The sequence below is a fragment of the Lepus europaeus genome, chromosome 6 (genome assembly GCF_033115175.1).
Source record: "Lepus europaeus isolate LE1 chromosome 6, mLepTim1.pri, whole genome shotgun sequence".
In the NCBI taxonomy this organism is placed as follows: Eukaryota; Metazoa; Chordata; class Mammalia; order Lagomorpha; family Leporidae; genus Lepus; species Lepus europaeus.
The window spans coordinates 101678515-101694057 of NC_084832.1; the positions used below are offsets into that span (position 1 = coordinate 101678515).

At 47.6% G+C, this 15543-nt stretch overlaps 1 protein-coding gene across 1 annotated transcript in view; it reads right to left on the minus strand.

Annotated features, from left to right (window-relative positions):
- Positions 1–15543, minus strand: part of PRMT8 (protein arginine methyltransferase 8) — a 103019-nt gene that overhangs the window by 42517 nt on the left and 44959 nt on the right. Inside the window, exons 3-4 of the mRNA XM_062195462.1 lie at positions 3586–3741; positions 611–674 (exon numbers count right to left, since the gene is read on the minus strand). Coding sequence (XP_062051446.1) covers positions 611–674; positions 3586–3741 — 220 coding nt within the window. The remainder of the gene's footprint in view (positions 1–610; positions 675–3585; positions 3742–15543) is intronic.

The following is a 15543-nucleotide window of genomic DNA, read 5'->3' on the forward strand; positions in this document are numbered from 1 at the left end:
CAGTGGCTGGGATCTCTCTCTCTCTCTCTCTCTCTCTCTCTCTCTCTCTCTCTCGTTTCCCTTACCCCCCCCTCCTCTATGTCTTTCAAGTAAATTAAATAAATAAATAAATGTTTTATTAAAAAAAGGGTGGCTCCAGAGAGAAAGGACTGGGGAATGTCATGGGAAAGGAGACGCACCTCTAGTTTAACCAGGCTGCAGCCGAATTGCCCAGGGAGCCCCTTCAGTAGCAGGGCCTGTGGATAGTGGGGGACCAAATCCTGGGGTCTTCCAGGACCTCCCTGAGCGGGTGATGGGAGAAGGGGAGCTGGGGTTCATGGAGAGGGTCGAGGAGGTGGAGGGACAGCCATGCTTGTGCAGAACTTAACAGGTTACCTCCAGCTAGAGACAAGCACAGGCAACTAAGGTGTCACCCCAGGTCACCCCAGCTGGGACAGGACAAGTGCAGCCCAGTGCCACAGCCTGCAAAGGGGGGTCTCAGCCAGGTGTTCCCCTCCCCAAGCCCAAGTCTCTGACTCCTCCCACTGGGGGTTGTCTGGTGCCCCCCAAATGGGAAAGCACAAGCCCCTGACACCTTCCTCCCGGGGAGAGCACGGGAGGAGCATCTTACTGTTGTCCAAGTGGTTGGCCTTAATAATCTTCTCCGAGTAGTCGGAAATACTGGAACATTCGATCTAGAAGGGCACAGAAGAAAGGAGTAAGCTGTCAACACGAGGCTCACGGCACGTCGGGCACAGCTGAGTGGACAGAGAAGCAGAGGCCCCGGGGACGGGCCAGGGCTTGCCCGTGGTCACGCACAAAAACAGACACCCGGCCCTCCCAACTCCAGGCCGGCTGCCATGCACTCTACAGGACTGCCTTTGCCAAGAGATGGAGAACCAGAGCTGGAGACTCAGGACAGCTGGTAGGCCTCGGCCTCCTGGCAGGCCAGCGAGGGTGTGAGAGGCAGAGCACGCCCGAGGTCCCCTGAGCCTTCCTGAACATCATCCTCACTCCACCCTCGCCTTCACCCGCACACTGCACCTGTAAAACACCAGCTCCCGAACAGTCCTACAATCCTCCCCTCCCCACAAGGCACTCGCACACCCCTCCTGCGGGCTCCACCTGCGGAAGAACCCATTCCTTTTCACCTGGAGGTCTCTCCAGGCTCCTCAAGTCTCCCAAAGAGCTCAGGCAGCTGAGGGGTTGGTTGCCCATCAGCTGAGAGCAGGAGCCCATGGGGGCAGAGGCCTGGGTTGTGTTGCTGAGGAGGCCAGCAGTGCTGGAAACGGAGGGGAAGCTGCCTAGAGCCAGCCTCGCCTGTCCAACACAGGCTGGCCTGTGCTAAGGCCCTGGGGCCCCACTCACTGCACTCTGAGAGTCCCAACTCAGACCACCCCTGGGACCACCCCCTGGGGAAGTAGTGGTTGCCAACTGCCTCTATCAGCGCCTTGAGAACAGGTGCAAGCACCCATGGGGTCAGAAACAGGTCCCTGTTGTTAAAGCAGCAGCTGGGGGGGCAGCCCCGGCAAGAGCTCCGGCCCCACGAGGGACCAGCCCTACCTGGGCCCCTGGCTGAAGGACCGTGCATCTCTCCTCTCCGCCTCCTCTCCTGCCACACTAGCAGGTCTGCAAGACACGAGTGCCTTCAGCGTGGCAGCCTGACCGCACGTGGCTCCGCCACCGTGTCGCCAAGCCTGTGCGCGTGGCGAGGGTGAGACGAGGTGGCGCGCCTGTCGCCGTCCCAGCTGCCCTCGCTCTTCCTCCTCCCTTCTCTTTTCCTTTCCTGCCCACTTCTCTCTCTCTCACTTCCCCCTTCTGCCTGCTACTTTGGCTTTGTTTTCTCCCCCGTGTTCTAACTGTCCTCTGCATCTTTCCAGCATTCCGTCTCGTTTTGCCCGTCACGTCGGAGATGTCGTCACCCTCTATCTCTGACGGGGTCTCCCTCTCTGCCTGTCCCCTGCCCCCTCCATCTCTCCCCCTTCTCCCCTCCGCTCTCTCTCCCATCCCTGGCTGGCTGCCCCTCCTCTCCCTGTCTCTCCCTGTCCTCCTGTCTGTCTCCATGCCTCTCCCCCAGCCTCCCCCTTCCCCACAGAGAGCAGGGGAGGCCGGGGCTCGGGGTGCATGGAACAGGAGGACCTGTGAAATGGGCCATCAGGAGAGGCTGATGTGGCAACACTGCTTAGAGCTGAGCTGTTAAGAGGAAGGGGCGGGAGGCAGACCGCTGGTGCCAAGTGCCCACAGCTGGATGCCCATGGGTCCCTCCTGACAGCTCCGTGGCTGCAGCCCCCAAGCACTCAGGAGCCAGGGACCAGTGGCACTGCCTTTCCCTGCTCGGCCCTGAGCCCCACCACCGTGGGGCCTCAGCCCCCACAGAGAAGGCCCGTGGGGGTCAGCCCATGGCCTCAGGTGCAACTGTGGTGCCCTGTGACCTTGCTGGGAGGGGAAGCCGTCCTTTGGGAGGACTTGCAAAGGAGCCTGGGAGGTCTAGGGGCTGGCTTCACTGGCCCGTGGCCATCACATACCTGGGACACCTTGAGAACCACCCAGGCTCTGCAGAACAGGACAGCATGGCCACGTGTGTCCCCTATCCCCACCCCCACAGGCTGTTCCTGCAGGGGGCAGGAGGGCCCGGGTAGGCTACGGGATGACCTGAGAAGGAGGAGCCCCGAATGCCACTCAGCTTGCCCCACAGCCCCCTCCCGCGGGCCCTCTGGGAGTCCCGGTGTTGTCTGACTGCCAGCAGAACCCAGCCAGAGGCCCTCTTCTCTTTCCCAATGCCAGCCAGCAGCCCCCCGGGCCCTTCTTTCCCATAGTGTCCTTTGGGCCTGCGACACGTCCAGCCACGCTGCGGCCTGGCCATGCGGCTGCGAGGGGCTGAGGCGGGGTAGGGCGAGGTTTCCAGGGAGCTCAGCTTCACCTCTGGCCTGCAGAGCTGGGACAGCCAACGTAGCAGATCGACATCCACACCCTGGTGGCTTCTCCACCCTTTGGCCCAAATCGTGGGTAAACTGACTCGCTTGTCCTTTTCCTTCCCAGAAAGGAGGAGGGGTCTCTGCTGCCTCCCGGGGCCCCACCTCAACCCTGACATAAAGGCACGCACCTGTGCCACAGGCCGGGCGCTGTCCTAAGTGCTTCCGCTGTGAGAAACTCACCCATGACCCTCCCCTCGGCCTCTGGGGGAGAAACTCTCACGGTGCCCATCTCATACACGGGGACTCGGGGTGCAGAGAGGTGGCTTCTCCATCCAGTGCGTGAAAGAGGAGAGATCAAACCAGAGCCCCTGTGCGTGTCACCGCACCGTGCCACTCCTCCAGCTCACAGAGGCTCAGCACCAAGAGCTGACGACGACACCAGCAGGGCCTGAGAAAAGGCACACTTCCTCCACCAGCATCAGCAGTGGCCAGGGTACGGAGCCTGAAACACAGCCTTGGTGACGGGGACCTGCCCTGCCCCCTGAGGGGCACACCTGATCTTCCCGGCTGCCCCCTGAAAGGGTGGCTCCCCCCAAACAGAAGAAGCAGGGTCTGCGAGAGGGCCAGGGATGGGCTCCGCAGAAGCTCTGGAATGGGACTGGGCGGGGAGAGGAGGGAGGGCGGTGCTCACCCCAAACACCTTCTTGGCCCCGGCTTTGGCAGCGAACATGGACAGGATGCCGGTACCACTGCCCACATCCAGCACCACCTTGTCCTTGAACACATGCTTGTTGTGGTACATGGAGTTACGGTAAGTGAGAGTCCGCACCTCGTCCTTTAGCATTTCCTGGGGGGAGGGGGGAGAAAGCAAAGGCAGGGTCAATGCTTGCAAGGCCCCTGGGAGGTCGCCGGGGTCACGGGCACCTGCTCACCCCAGCCGAGTCTTCGAGGGTCTCAGTGAAGGGATAGGCAGAGCCACAGAGGAGCATGGCAGGGCAGCGGGGACGGCACCACCTGCGTCTCTCCTAACTCTGCCAGCTTTTGTCTCAGCAGCAGAGAACCTCATGCCCAGACCACAGCAAGCTCCAATTTACCAGAGCAAAAGAAAAAAAAAAAAAAACAGTGCAACACAGCACGAGACATTTAAGTTAGACTCAAAGCAAAGCCTGCTACAGAGAAGAGAGTCATTGGTGAACAGATTTTTGAAGTCCTTCCATGTGTATGTTTGTTTGTTTACAAGAAGAGAAAGAATGCTCCTTGGTCCATAATTAAGAATTCTGTGATGAGAGAGGAACTAGATTTCCTGTGCAAATCACCTCCAGCCAAAGAGAACAAGCCCATGTGCATGATGCTGGCACGGGGATCTTTGGCCATTCAGAATATCAGCAACCAGTTTTAAATTATTTTATTTATTTGAGAGAGAGAGAGAGAGGGGGAGACAGATAAAGATGTGCCATCTGCTGGCTCACTCCCAAATGCCCACCATGGCTGGGGGTTGGGAAGGGCCAAAGCTGGTATCCAAGAACTGAATCCAGGTCTCTGACATGAGTGGCCAACCACTTGACCCATCCCCTGCTGCCTCCCAGGGTCTGTATAGCATGAAGCTGGCACCAGGAGCCAGAGCCACAAATCAAACTCGGGCACTCTGATATGACACATGGCTATCTTAACTGCCAGGCTAACCCCTGCTCTATTGGCAAACACTTTGAACTAACTCATCACCAACCATACAGGGGTGACATTTTAAAATATTAACTTTATGGAAGTATACTTTGCAGGCAGTGCAGAGCACAGATTTCAAGGACCGTGGCTCAGTGTACGCGTGTGGACCGGTCTAACTACACTGTAACCAAGGCACACATCATCTCCTTCACCCCAGAAAGCCCTGCATGCCCCTTTGCTGTCAATCCTCACCCCCACCCCAGACAACCACTCATCCAATCCCTATCAAAGAAGTTTCCTCTCCTCTCCTAGAACTTCACATAAATTGAATTACATGACATGTGTGCGTATGTGCCTGGCTACTTTGGTTCACCACAGTATTTTTGTGTCTAATTTTTAAAAATTTATTTGAGAACAGGACAGCATGGCCACGTGTGTCCTGTCCAAAGAGAGAGAGAGAGAGAGAGAGAGAGAGAGAGAGAGAGAGAGAGAGAGATGCCCTCAATAGCTGAAGCTGGGACCAGCTGAGGCAGAGACCAGAATTCAATCCAGGTCTCCCATGCGGGTACCAAGGACCCAACAGCCTCCCAGGATCTGCATTAGAAGCTGGTCTGGGTAACTGACCCCAGCACCCCGATTTGGGACATGGACTTTTTAATCTTTAGTCTAAATGCCAACCCCAACACGAAGTTTTGGGATTCATCATATTACTGCAGGCATCCTGGGATTGTTCTCTCTGTTGCCACTCTTGCTGTGGTTGAATAGTGTTCCGTTGTCTGAACACACCACAAGTTATTCAGCCATTCACTTGCTGATGGATAACTGAATTGTGTCCAGGATTGTGTTATTAGGAATAAACATCCTTGTAAAAGTATTTCAAAGAAATAGGTTTCCATTTTGCTTGAGTACATAACTAGAAGCGAGTTTGCTGGTTCTTAGGATAGATGGTACATGGTGAAATTCATAAGAAATTGCCAAAACAGTCGTACCCTTGTCTGCTCCCACCATCAGTATATGAGAATCTGAGGGGCTTCCCATGCTAGAAACTTAGCCTCCTTTGTCTTTTTGATTTCAGCCTTGTCAATAGAAGTGAACTAGTTTAATACTGTAGGCTCCATTGCATCTCCTGGTGACGAATGACATAGCTCATTTTCCCATGTGTCTGCTGGCTAGCCGTAGCTAAGCTCTTTTGCAAAGTGTCTATTTCAATCATGTTTTGAATATCTTCCCCCAGTCTGGTCTTACTTTCCATTTTCTTTTCTTTCTGTCTTTTGAAAAACAGTTGTTGGAGCCTGCACTGTGGAGTAGCCGGGAAAGCTCCTGCCTGCAATGCCAGCATCCCATATGGGTGCCGTCGCAGCTGCTCCTCTTCCAATCTAACTCCCTGCTAATGGCCTGGGAAAGCAGCAGAAGATGGTCCAGGTCTTTGGGCACCTGCTACCCACGTGGGAGACTTAGAAGAAGCTCCTGGCTCCTGGCTCTTGGCTTTGGCCTGGCTCAGCCCTGGCCATTGTGGCCATCTGGTAAGTGAATCAGCCAATGGAAAATATTTCTGTCTTTCTCCCTCTCTGTAATTCTTTCAAAATAAATCTTTTAAAAAACCCAGCTGTTAGCCGGCGCCGTGGCTCAACAGGTTAATCCTCCACCTAGTGGCGCCGGCACACCGGGTTCTAGTCCCGGTCGGGGCACCGGATTCTGTCCCGGTTGCCCCTCTTCCAGGCCAGCTCTCTGCTATGGCCTGGGAGTGCAGTGGAGGATGGCCCAAGTACTTGGACCCTGCACCCCATGGGAGACCAGGAGAAGTACCTGGCTCCTGCTTTCGGATCAGCGCGGTCCACCGGCCACGGTGGCCATTGGAGGGTGAACCAACAGCAAAGGAAGACCTTTCTCTCTGTCTCTCTCTCTCACTGTCCACTCTGCCTGTCAAAAAACAAAACAAAACAAAAAACAAAAAAGCCAGCTGTGGGGCCTGCGCTGTGGTGCAGTGGGTTAACGCCCTGGCCTGAGGTGCCGGCATCCCATATGGGTGCAGGTTCAGGAACTGGCTGCTCCACTTCCAATCCAGCTCTCTGCTGTGGCCTGAGAAAACAGTGGAAGATGGCTCAAGTCCTTGGGCCCCTGCACCCATGTGGGAGACCTGGAAGAAGCTCCTGGTTTCGGATTGGCACAGCTCTGGCCATTGCAGCCAACTGGGGAGTGAACCATCGGACAGAAGACCTCTCTCTCTCTCTCTCTCTGCCTCTCCTCTCTCTGTGTAGCTCTGACTTTCAAATAAATATTATATAATAATATTTTAATAAATATTTATTTAATAATAATATTTTAATAAACATTTATTAAAATGTTAATTTTGACAAAGAGGAATTTTTCAGTTTTGTTCTTTTACAACCACTGCTTTCGGTGCCATGTTGAATCTTTGTTTACCCCAAAGTCCCAAAGACATTTTCCTGCGTTTTCTTCCAAAAGTTTCAGAGTGGTGGCATTTACTGTCAGATCTATGATTCATGTCAAATTAATTATTGTATGTGGAGGAAGTTTAGAGTGTAGCTTATTTTGTTCATAAAATGAGTGGTTCAAGCACCATTTGCTGAACAGACTATCAGTCCTCTCATTGAATCAATTTACCATCTGACTCAAAAATCCTGTGCGGCCTCACTGATCAGTTCTATTTATAACAGTTCAACACTAACTTGATTACTGTGTTCTTATTTTTATTACCATGCACATTTTTATGGTATGCAGTGTAATATTTCAACACATGTTTATACAGCACGTACTGATCAAATTTGGGTGATTAGCATTTCCATTCTGTTATCATTTCTTCTTTCTTTAAATATTTATTTATCTTTGGAGGCAGAGAGACAGAGGGTGGGGGAGAGGGAAATCTGTCTGCTGGTTCCCTACTCAAATGCTCCAACATCTAGATCTGGGCCAAGCCAAAGCTAGAAGCCATGAACTCAATCTGGGTCTCCCACATGGGGGGCAGGGATCTAACTACTTGAGCCATCACCTGCTGCCTTCAAGGTACACATCAGCAAGGAGCCAGAATCAGGAGTGGAGCCAGGACTTGAACCCAGGCACCCAACGTGCTGTGTAGGCATCCCAAGCAGAGTCTGACCTGCTAACCAGACAGCTGCCTGATCGCTTTATCATTTCTTCCTGTTTGGAGCCTGCCAGTTCCTCTCTTCTAGTTCTTCACAAAATTCGAGGTAGCTGGTATGAACGATGGTCATCCTACTGTGCTGTGGAACACTAGAATGTGTTCCTTTTCCCTAACTGTGTTTTGGTACTCATTACCCAACCTCCCTCTCTCCTCCTGCTGCCTGCATCGCCCCCCCCCTCCCAACAGCCAGGCTCCAGTAATCACTCTTCTACATACAGATCAATCTTTTTTTTTTAGCTTCCACTTATGAAAAACAACATGTGATATTTGTTTAGCTGTGTCTGGTTTATTTAAAATAATTTTCCTTCAGTTCCACCCATTTTGCTGCAAATGACAGGATTTTTGTTATTCTTTATGGCTGAATAATATTACATTGTGTATATACTCCCATTTGCTGTATCCTTTCACCATAGACATACAGGTTGATCCCATCATACTGGCTGTTCTGACAAGTGCTACGAGAAGATGGGAATGAAGGTATCTCTTTGATATGTTGATTTCATTTACTTTGGATATACGAGTTAATGAGAAGCTGGATAGCGACATCATATGGTGGATCTATTTTTAGTCTTTTTAGGGAGCTTCCACTCTGTTCTCCATAATGGCTATGCTAATTTACATTGTCACCAACAGTGTGTAATTGTTCCCTTTTCTCTACATCCTCACCAGCGTTTGTTTTTTTTTTTTTCTTTTTTGTAATAGTCATTCCGTCTAGGGAGAGATGACAGCTCATTGTGGTTTTGATTTGCAATTCCCTTATGATGAATGAGATTGAGCATTTTTTCATATGTTTGTCGGTCATTTGTATCTCCTCTTTTGAGAAATGTATCATTTGCCATTTAAAAATCACATTTTTTTATTTTTGAGCTTTTTAGTTCTTATATATTCCAGGCATCAGCCCTGTCTCAGATGCACAGTTTGTTGGTGTTTACTCCCATTCTGTCTGTTGTGTCTTCACTCTGTTGATTGTTTGCTTTGCTATGCAGAAGCTGTTTAGTTTGCTATCATCTCATTTGTGTATTTTTGCATGTGCTTTGGGATCTTATCCAAAAATCATTGCTTATACTGATGCCTCAAAGTGTTTCCCTTGTGTTTTCTTCTAGTTTCATAATTTCAGGTCTTGCATTTAGGTCTTTGATCATTTAGTCTAATAGTATGTGAGGTGGGGGGAGTCAAACTTCAATCTTCTGCATAGGAATGTACTATTCTCCCAACAGTGTTTATTGAAAAGGCTGTCTTTTTTCCAGCGTATGCTTTGAATGCCTTTGTGGAGAATTCATTGGCTGTAGATGTGGGTTTATTTCTGGTCTATGCATCTGTTTGTTTGTTCATTTTTTAAGGATTTATTTATTTACTCTAAAGTCAGAGTTACGCAGAGACAGAAGGAGAAGCAGAGAAAGAGAGAGGTCTTGCATCCGCTGGTTCACTCCCCAGATGGCCACAATGGCTGAGGCTGTGCCAGTCCAACACCAGGAACCAGGAGCCTCTTTCGGGTCTCCCACACAGGTGCAGGGGCCCAGGACTTGGGCCGTCTTCTACTGCTTTCCCAGGCCATAGCAGAGAGCTGGATCGGAAGAGGAGCAGCCGGGACTTGAACTGACGCCCATATGGGATGCTGGCACTGTAGGCGGTGGCTTTACCCACTATGTTACTGTGCCAGCCCCAAAATGCATCTGTTTTTAATGCCAGCATCATGCTGTTTAGGTTATTACAGCTCTGTGACATTTCTCCAGATCAGGTATTGTGACTCTTCCAGCTTTATTTACCTTTATTAAAGAGTGCTTTGGCTACTTGGAGTCTTTTATGTTTCCATATGAATTTTAAGGTTGTTTTTTCTTGTTCTGTGAAGACTTTCATCCATATTTTAATGGGGATCCCATTGAATCTGTAAACTACTTTGGGTAATATGGACATTTTAACAATATTAATTGTTCTAATCCATGAATATGGGAAGCCTTTCCTTTTTGTGTGTGTGTGCCTTCTTCAATTTCTTTCACCAGAATTTTATTTTTCATTGCAGAGATCTTTTGCTTCTTTGGTTATATTATTTCTAGATTTACCTTTCATTTTTAATTTTGGTGATATCATTAATGGGATTTATTTTGTGATTTCTTTCTCAGGAAGTTCATTATTGGTGTATAAAATGATACAGATTTTTGTATATTGATTTTGTATCATGAAACTTTCCTGAATTTACCAGTTCTAATAGTCTTTTGGGAAATCTATATTTTTCTATATATAGAATCATACCATCTGCAAGTGGAATAATTCCTCCATTCCTATTTTTCTGCCTTTCATCTCTTTCTCTTGCCTGATTGCTCTGGCTAAAACTTCTAGTACTATGTTAAATAAGAGTGGTAAGAGTAAATACCCTTGTCTGTTTCCAGATCTTAGAAGAAAATGCTGTCAACTTTTCTGTTTTCAGTATGATATTGGCTATAGGCTTGTCATATATAGCCTTAGCTTTTGTTACACAAAGGTATGTTCCTTCTATACCTAATTTTTTCAGGGTTTTTATTGCAAGGGATGTTGAATTTTATTAAGTGCTTTTTCTGCATCTATTGAGATGATCATATGATTTTTGTCCTTTGTTCTGTTGATATATTGCATTTATTGATTTTTTTTAGATTTATGCACCCATTTATTTGAAAGGCAGAATAGCAGAAATAAAGGGAGAGAGAGAGAGAGAAAGAATTGATTCTCCATCCATTGGTTTACTCTCCCAAATGGCTGCAGAGCCTGGTATTCCATCCAGGCCTCCCACGTGGGCAGCAGGAGCGTAAGCACCTGGGCCATCCTCTGCTGCCAACCCCTCAAATTGTACCAGCAGAGAGCGGGGCCAGTAGCAGAGCAGCCTGACCTGAATTGGCACTGAGACACTGGCTGCCTGGGCCACTAGTGTCACAAGGGTCAGCTTGACCCACTGCTCCACAACACCAGTCCCATACTTTTTTCTTTTCGTTTTCTTTTTTTTTTTAAAGATTATTTATTTATTTGAAAGGCAGAGTTACAGAGAGGAAGTGGCAGAGGCAGAGAGAGAGAGGGAGAGAATCTTCCATCTACTGGTTTACTACCCAAATGGCTGCAATGGCCAGTATTGGGCCAGACTGAAGCCAGAAGCCAGGAGCTTCTTCTGGGTCTCCCATAGGGGTGCAAAGGCCCAAGGACTTGGGCCATCTTCAGCTGCTTTCCCAGGCACATGAGCAGAGAGCTGGATTGGAAGTGGAGCAGCCAGGTCTCCAACTGGCACCCATATGGGATGCTGACACTGCAGGTGTGCCACAGCACTGGCTCCAAATCCCACATTTCTTCATTTGCATATATTAAAATTCCTTTGCCTTCCTTGGGTATCAATCATGGCGAATGATGGTTCTGATGTACTATTGGGTTTCATTTGCTAGTATTTTGTTAAAATTTTTTGGCATCTATGTTCATCAGGAAGATTTATCTACATTTTTCTATTTTGTTGTGTCCTTGCCTGATTTTGATATTAGCATAGTGTTGGATCAAAGAATGAATTTAGAAGAGTTCCTTCCCTTTTAGTTTTTTGGAATAGTCTAGGAAGAACTGGTGTTACTTCTTTAAAGGTCTGATAGAATAGACAATAGAGCCATCTTGTCCTGAGACTTTCTTGGTATAATGTTTTTCTTACTGTTTTTTATTTGAAAAGAAAGAAAGAGAGACAGGCAGATAGATAGACAGAGACAGAGCTCCCATCCACAGGTTCATTCCTCAAATGCACACAACAACCAGAGTTTGGCCTGGCAGAAGCCAGGAACTGGGAACTTACTCTGGGTCTTCCACACAGGTGGCCGGGATCCAACTATCAGAGCCATCACCTGCTGCCTCCCCGGGCGCACATTAGCAGGAAGCTGGAATCAGGAGCAGATCCAGACTCAAACCCAGACACTCGGAGATGGAATGTAGGCATCCAAATGGTGTCTTAACCACCAGCTCAAATGCCTGCCCTGTCTACTATTGATTCAATGTCATTACTCATTTTTGGTCTGTCCAGGTTTTCTATGCGTTCATGATTTAACTTTGATAGGTTATAGATGTCCAGCAATTTCTACCTTTCTTCTAGGTTTTTCGTTTCATTGACATATAGTCATTCATAATATTCTGCAATGATCCTTTGTATTTCTGTGCTATCAGTGGTAATACCTCTCTTTTTGGTCTATGGTTTTGTGTATTTATTTGAGTCTTCTTTTTTTTCTGTTAGTTTAGTTGAAAATTTCTCGATTTTCTTTATATTTTCAGAAAATGAGCTCTTTGTTTCATTGATCTTTTGTGGTTTTTAGTCTATATTTCATTTCTTTCTGATCTTTGTTTCCTTCTATTAATTTTCATTTTGTTCTTTCTTTTCTGGGTCTTGAGATGGGTTGCTTATTTGGAATATTTCTTATTTTTATTTTAAGCACTTATTTCTATAAATTTCCCTCAGTACTGCTTTTGCTATATCCCATAAATTTTGGTGTGCTGTGCTGTGTTTCCATATTCATTTGTTTCAAGAAATTTTTAAATTTCTATTTTAGTTTTTCAATTCATTCAAAAACATGTTGTTCTGTTTTCTGGAGCTTCTTCAATTGTTGATTTCTAACTTTTTTAAAAAGGAGTTATTTACTTATTTAAAAGGCAGAGTGACAGAAAGATAAGAAGAGACAGAGATAAAGGGATCTTCTATCCACTGATTCACTCCCCAGATGGCCACAACAGCCAGGGCTGGGCCAGGCTGAAGCCAGGAGCCAGGAGCTCCATCTGAGTCTCCCACCTGGGTGGTAAGGACATCCTCCACTGCCTTCCCAGCTCATTAGCAGGGAGCTTGATTGGAAGCAGAGCAGCGGGGACTTGAACTGGTGCTCCAATATGAGATGCCAGTGTCACAAGCAGCAGCTTAAACCTGTTGTACCACAGTGCCAATCCCTGATTTCTAGTTTAATTCCTTGTGGTCAGAAAGTATCATTTTGACTTTCTTGAACTTGTCAAGAGCTGCTCTGTGGCTTCACATATGATCTATTCCGAAGAATTTTGTATGTTTCATAAAAATAATGCGTTTTCTGTGGGCGCTGACTGAATGTTCTGCAGGTGTCTTGTTAGGTCCATTGGTCTATGGTAGAGTTTAACTCTATAGTTTAATTCTTATGTTTCTTTATGGACTTTTCTTCTGGGCTGATTCATTGGTGGTACTATCACTACATTGGAGTCTGTCTACTTAGTTCTAATGATGTTTGTTTTATAAAGTTGGGTGCTCCAGCATTAGGTGCATAAATATTTACAATAGTTACATCTTCTCACTGAATTGATCCTTTGATCATTATATAGTGACTTTCTCTTTCTCTTTTCATAGTTTTGTTTTAAAGTCTACTTCGTCTGATGCAAGTATACTTACTCCTGTTCCTTTCACCCCCAGTTTGCATGGAATACCTTTTGCTGTCTTTTCACTTTCAGCCTGAATGTATCTTTACTGGTGCAGTGAGCTTCTCCTTGGCAGTTATCATTGGGTATTTTTAGTTTTTTATCCATTCAGCCAGTCTGTATTTTTTAAATGGAGAATTTAGTCTATCTACATTCATTTATTATTGATAAACAAAGACTTACTCCTGGGACCTTAGTTGTGGCACAGTGGGTTTAACCAGTGCCTGCAATGCCAGCATCCCATATGAACTCCTGTTTGATTCCCAGCTGCTCTACTTCTGATCCAGCTGCCTACTAATGTGCCTGGGAGGGCACTGGAAGATGACCCAAGTATTTGGGCTCCTGCCACCCACATGGGAGACTCGGATGGAGTTCTAGGTTCCTGCTTTGGCAGCTATTTGGGGAGTGAACCAGTGGATGGAAAATTCTCTCTCTCCTTCTCCTACCCTGTAACTCTCTGTTTGTCAAATAAATAAAATAAATTTTTTAAAAAAAGACTTACTCTCATTCTTTTGCTTTATTTCTTCTACTTGCTTTGAACTTTTCTCTTTTTCTGTTGTTCATCTTCGTGATTTGGTGGTTTGCTGTATGGATAAAGCTGATTCTTTTCTATATCTCTTTTGCGATCCTGCTCTTCCAGTGAATTGTACGCTTTCCCATGTTTTCATGACAGTGGTTATCTTTCCCTTGCTTCTTGATGATGGGTGCCTTTAAGCATCTTTTGCAAGGCTGGGCTGGTGGTGCTGAATTCCTTCAGTTTTGCTTGTCTTGGGAAGTCCTTATTCTCCTTCGTTTTGTGAAGGATGTCTTGGCTGAATGGATATAGTGTTTTTTTCCTGGCAGTTTTTTCTACCAGCACTTGAAATATAATGCTCTATTCCCTCTTGGCCTGTAAGGTTTCTGCTAAGAAACCTGCTGTGAGTCTCAGGGGGGCATTCCCTGAAATGTGACTTGGTGCGTGTGTCTTATTTTTTTAGAATTCTCTGTCTTGTACTCTTGACAGTTTGACTATAATAAATGCAGTGAAACTCTTTCTTAAAAAATATTTATTTATTTATTTATTTGAAAGTCAGAGTTACAGATAGAAAGAGATCTTCCATCCACTAGTTCATTCCCCAGATGGTCGTAATGGCCAGCGCTGGGCCAGGACAAAGTCAGGAGCCAGGAGCATCATGTGGGTCTCCCACAAGTGTGCAGGGGCCCAAGCACTTGAGCCATCCTCTGCTGCTTTTCCCAGGCCATCAGCAGGAAGCTGGCCTGGCACCCACGTGGGATGCTGGCGGTGCAGGTAGAGGTTTTACCTGCTGCACCACGCTGCCCCCCGCAGAGAATCTCCCTGTAGTCATGTCTGTTTGGATTCCTGTGACTCCTGTGCCTGAATGTTCATCTCTTCCCCAAGCCTAGGAAGTTTTTCAGTTATGAATTCACTGAAGTGGTTTTCTATGCCTTTCCCCTTTTCTTTGCCTTTTGAGATCCCAAAAACCTGAACGTGTGTTCCTTTAACGATGTCCAAAGGTCTCAGGGGTAGTCTTGATTCTTTTTTTTTTTTTTTTTTTTTTTTTGATTTGGGGTATTTCAGAAGTCTAGTCTTCAAGTTCAGGTGTTCTTTCTCCTGCTTGGTCTAGTTGTGACGCTTTCAACTGAATTTTTTATTTGATTTATTAAGTTCCTCCTTTCCAAGATTTCTGTTTATTTTTTTCAAAATATCTTTTTGCTGAGCTTCTCGTTCATACACACAATCGTTCTTCTCGTTCAGTTGAACTGTCTGATTTCTCCTGAATCTCACTGAGTTTCCTGGAAGTCATTCTTTGGAATTCGTTCTCAGCCATTTTGTTGACGTCCTCTTTGTTAGGGTCTGCCACTCTAGTGACTGTGCTCCTTTGGGGATGTCGCGTTAGCTTGTCTTCTCACACTTCCTGTGCACCCACACTGCACATCCGGCGGGTCAGCTGTGTCTATTGCTTCTGAAGACGGCTTGTGGTAAAAGACTTCTTACCGCAGAGGAAGGAGGAGGGTCCCCAAGTCAAAGGGGTGAGTACCCCAGCTTCGAGGGGCCTGGGAGGAGTCCCCCTGCTGACCCCTGAAGTGCAGGCCATTGCTTAGGCCATGGTCCTGGGGTCACTGTAGGGCTGCTGGGTGTGGCTGAGCCTGTGAGGCTACAGCCCTTCTTGCTGTTGTAGTAGGATGCTTGTGGGACCCCGCGGATGGGTATAGCAGGGCCTTCTGTCTCCTTGGGAGGTGTGTACTCCGAGATTGGCTGCTTTCTCAAGGTGGTGATGCCGCACTGAGGCGGCCTGGGCACTGTGGGCCTGGCCCATGCTTTCTCCACCTTGTCACTGCTATCATGCAGCTCCCTTGCCGAGCTCCAAGCCTCTGACAACAGTACACCCTCCTGTAGCTAAGATCTGG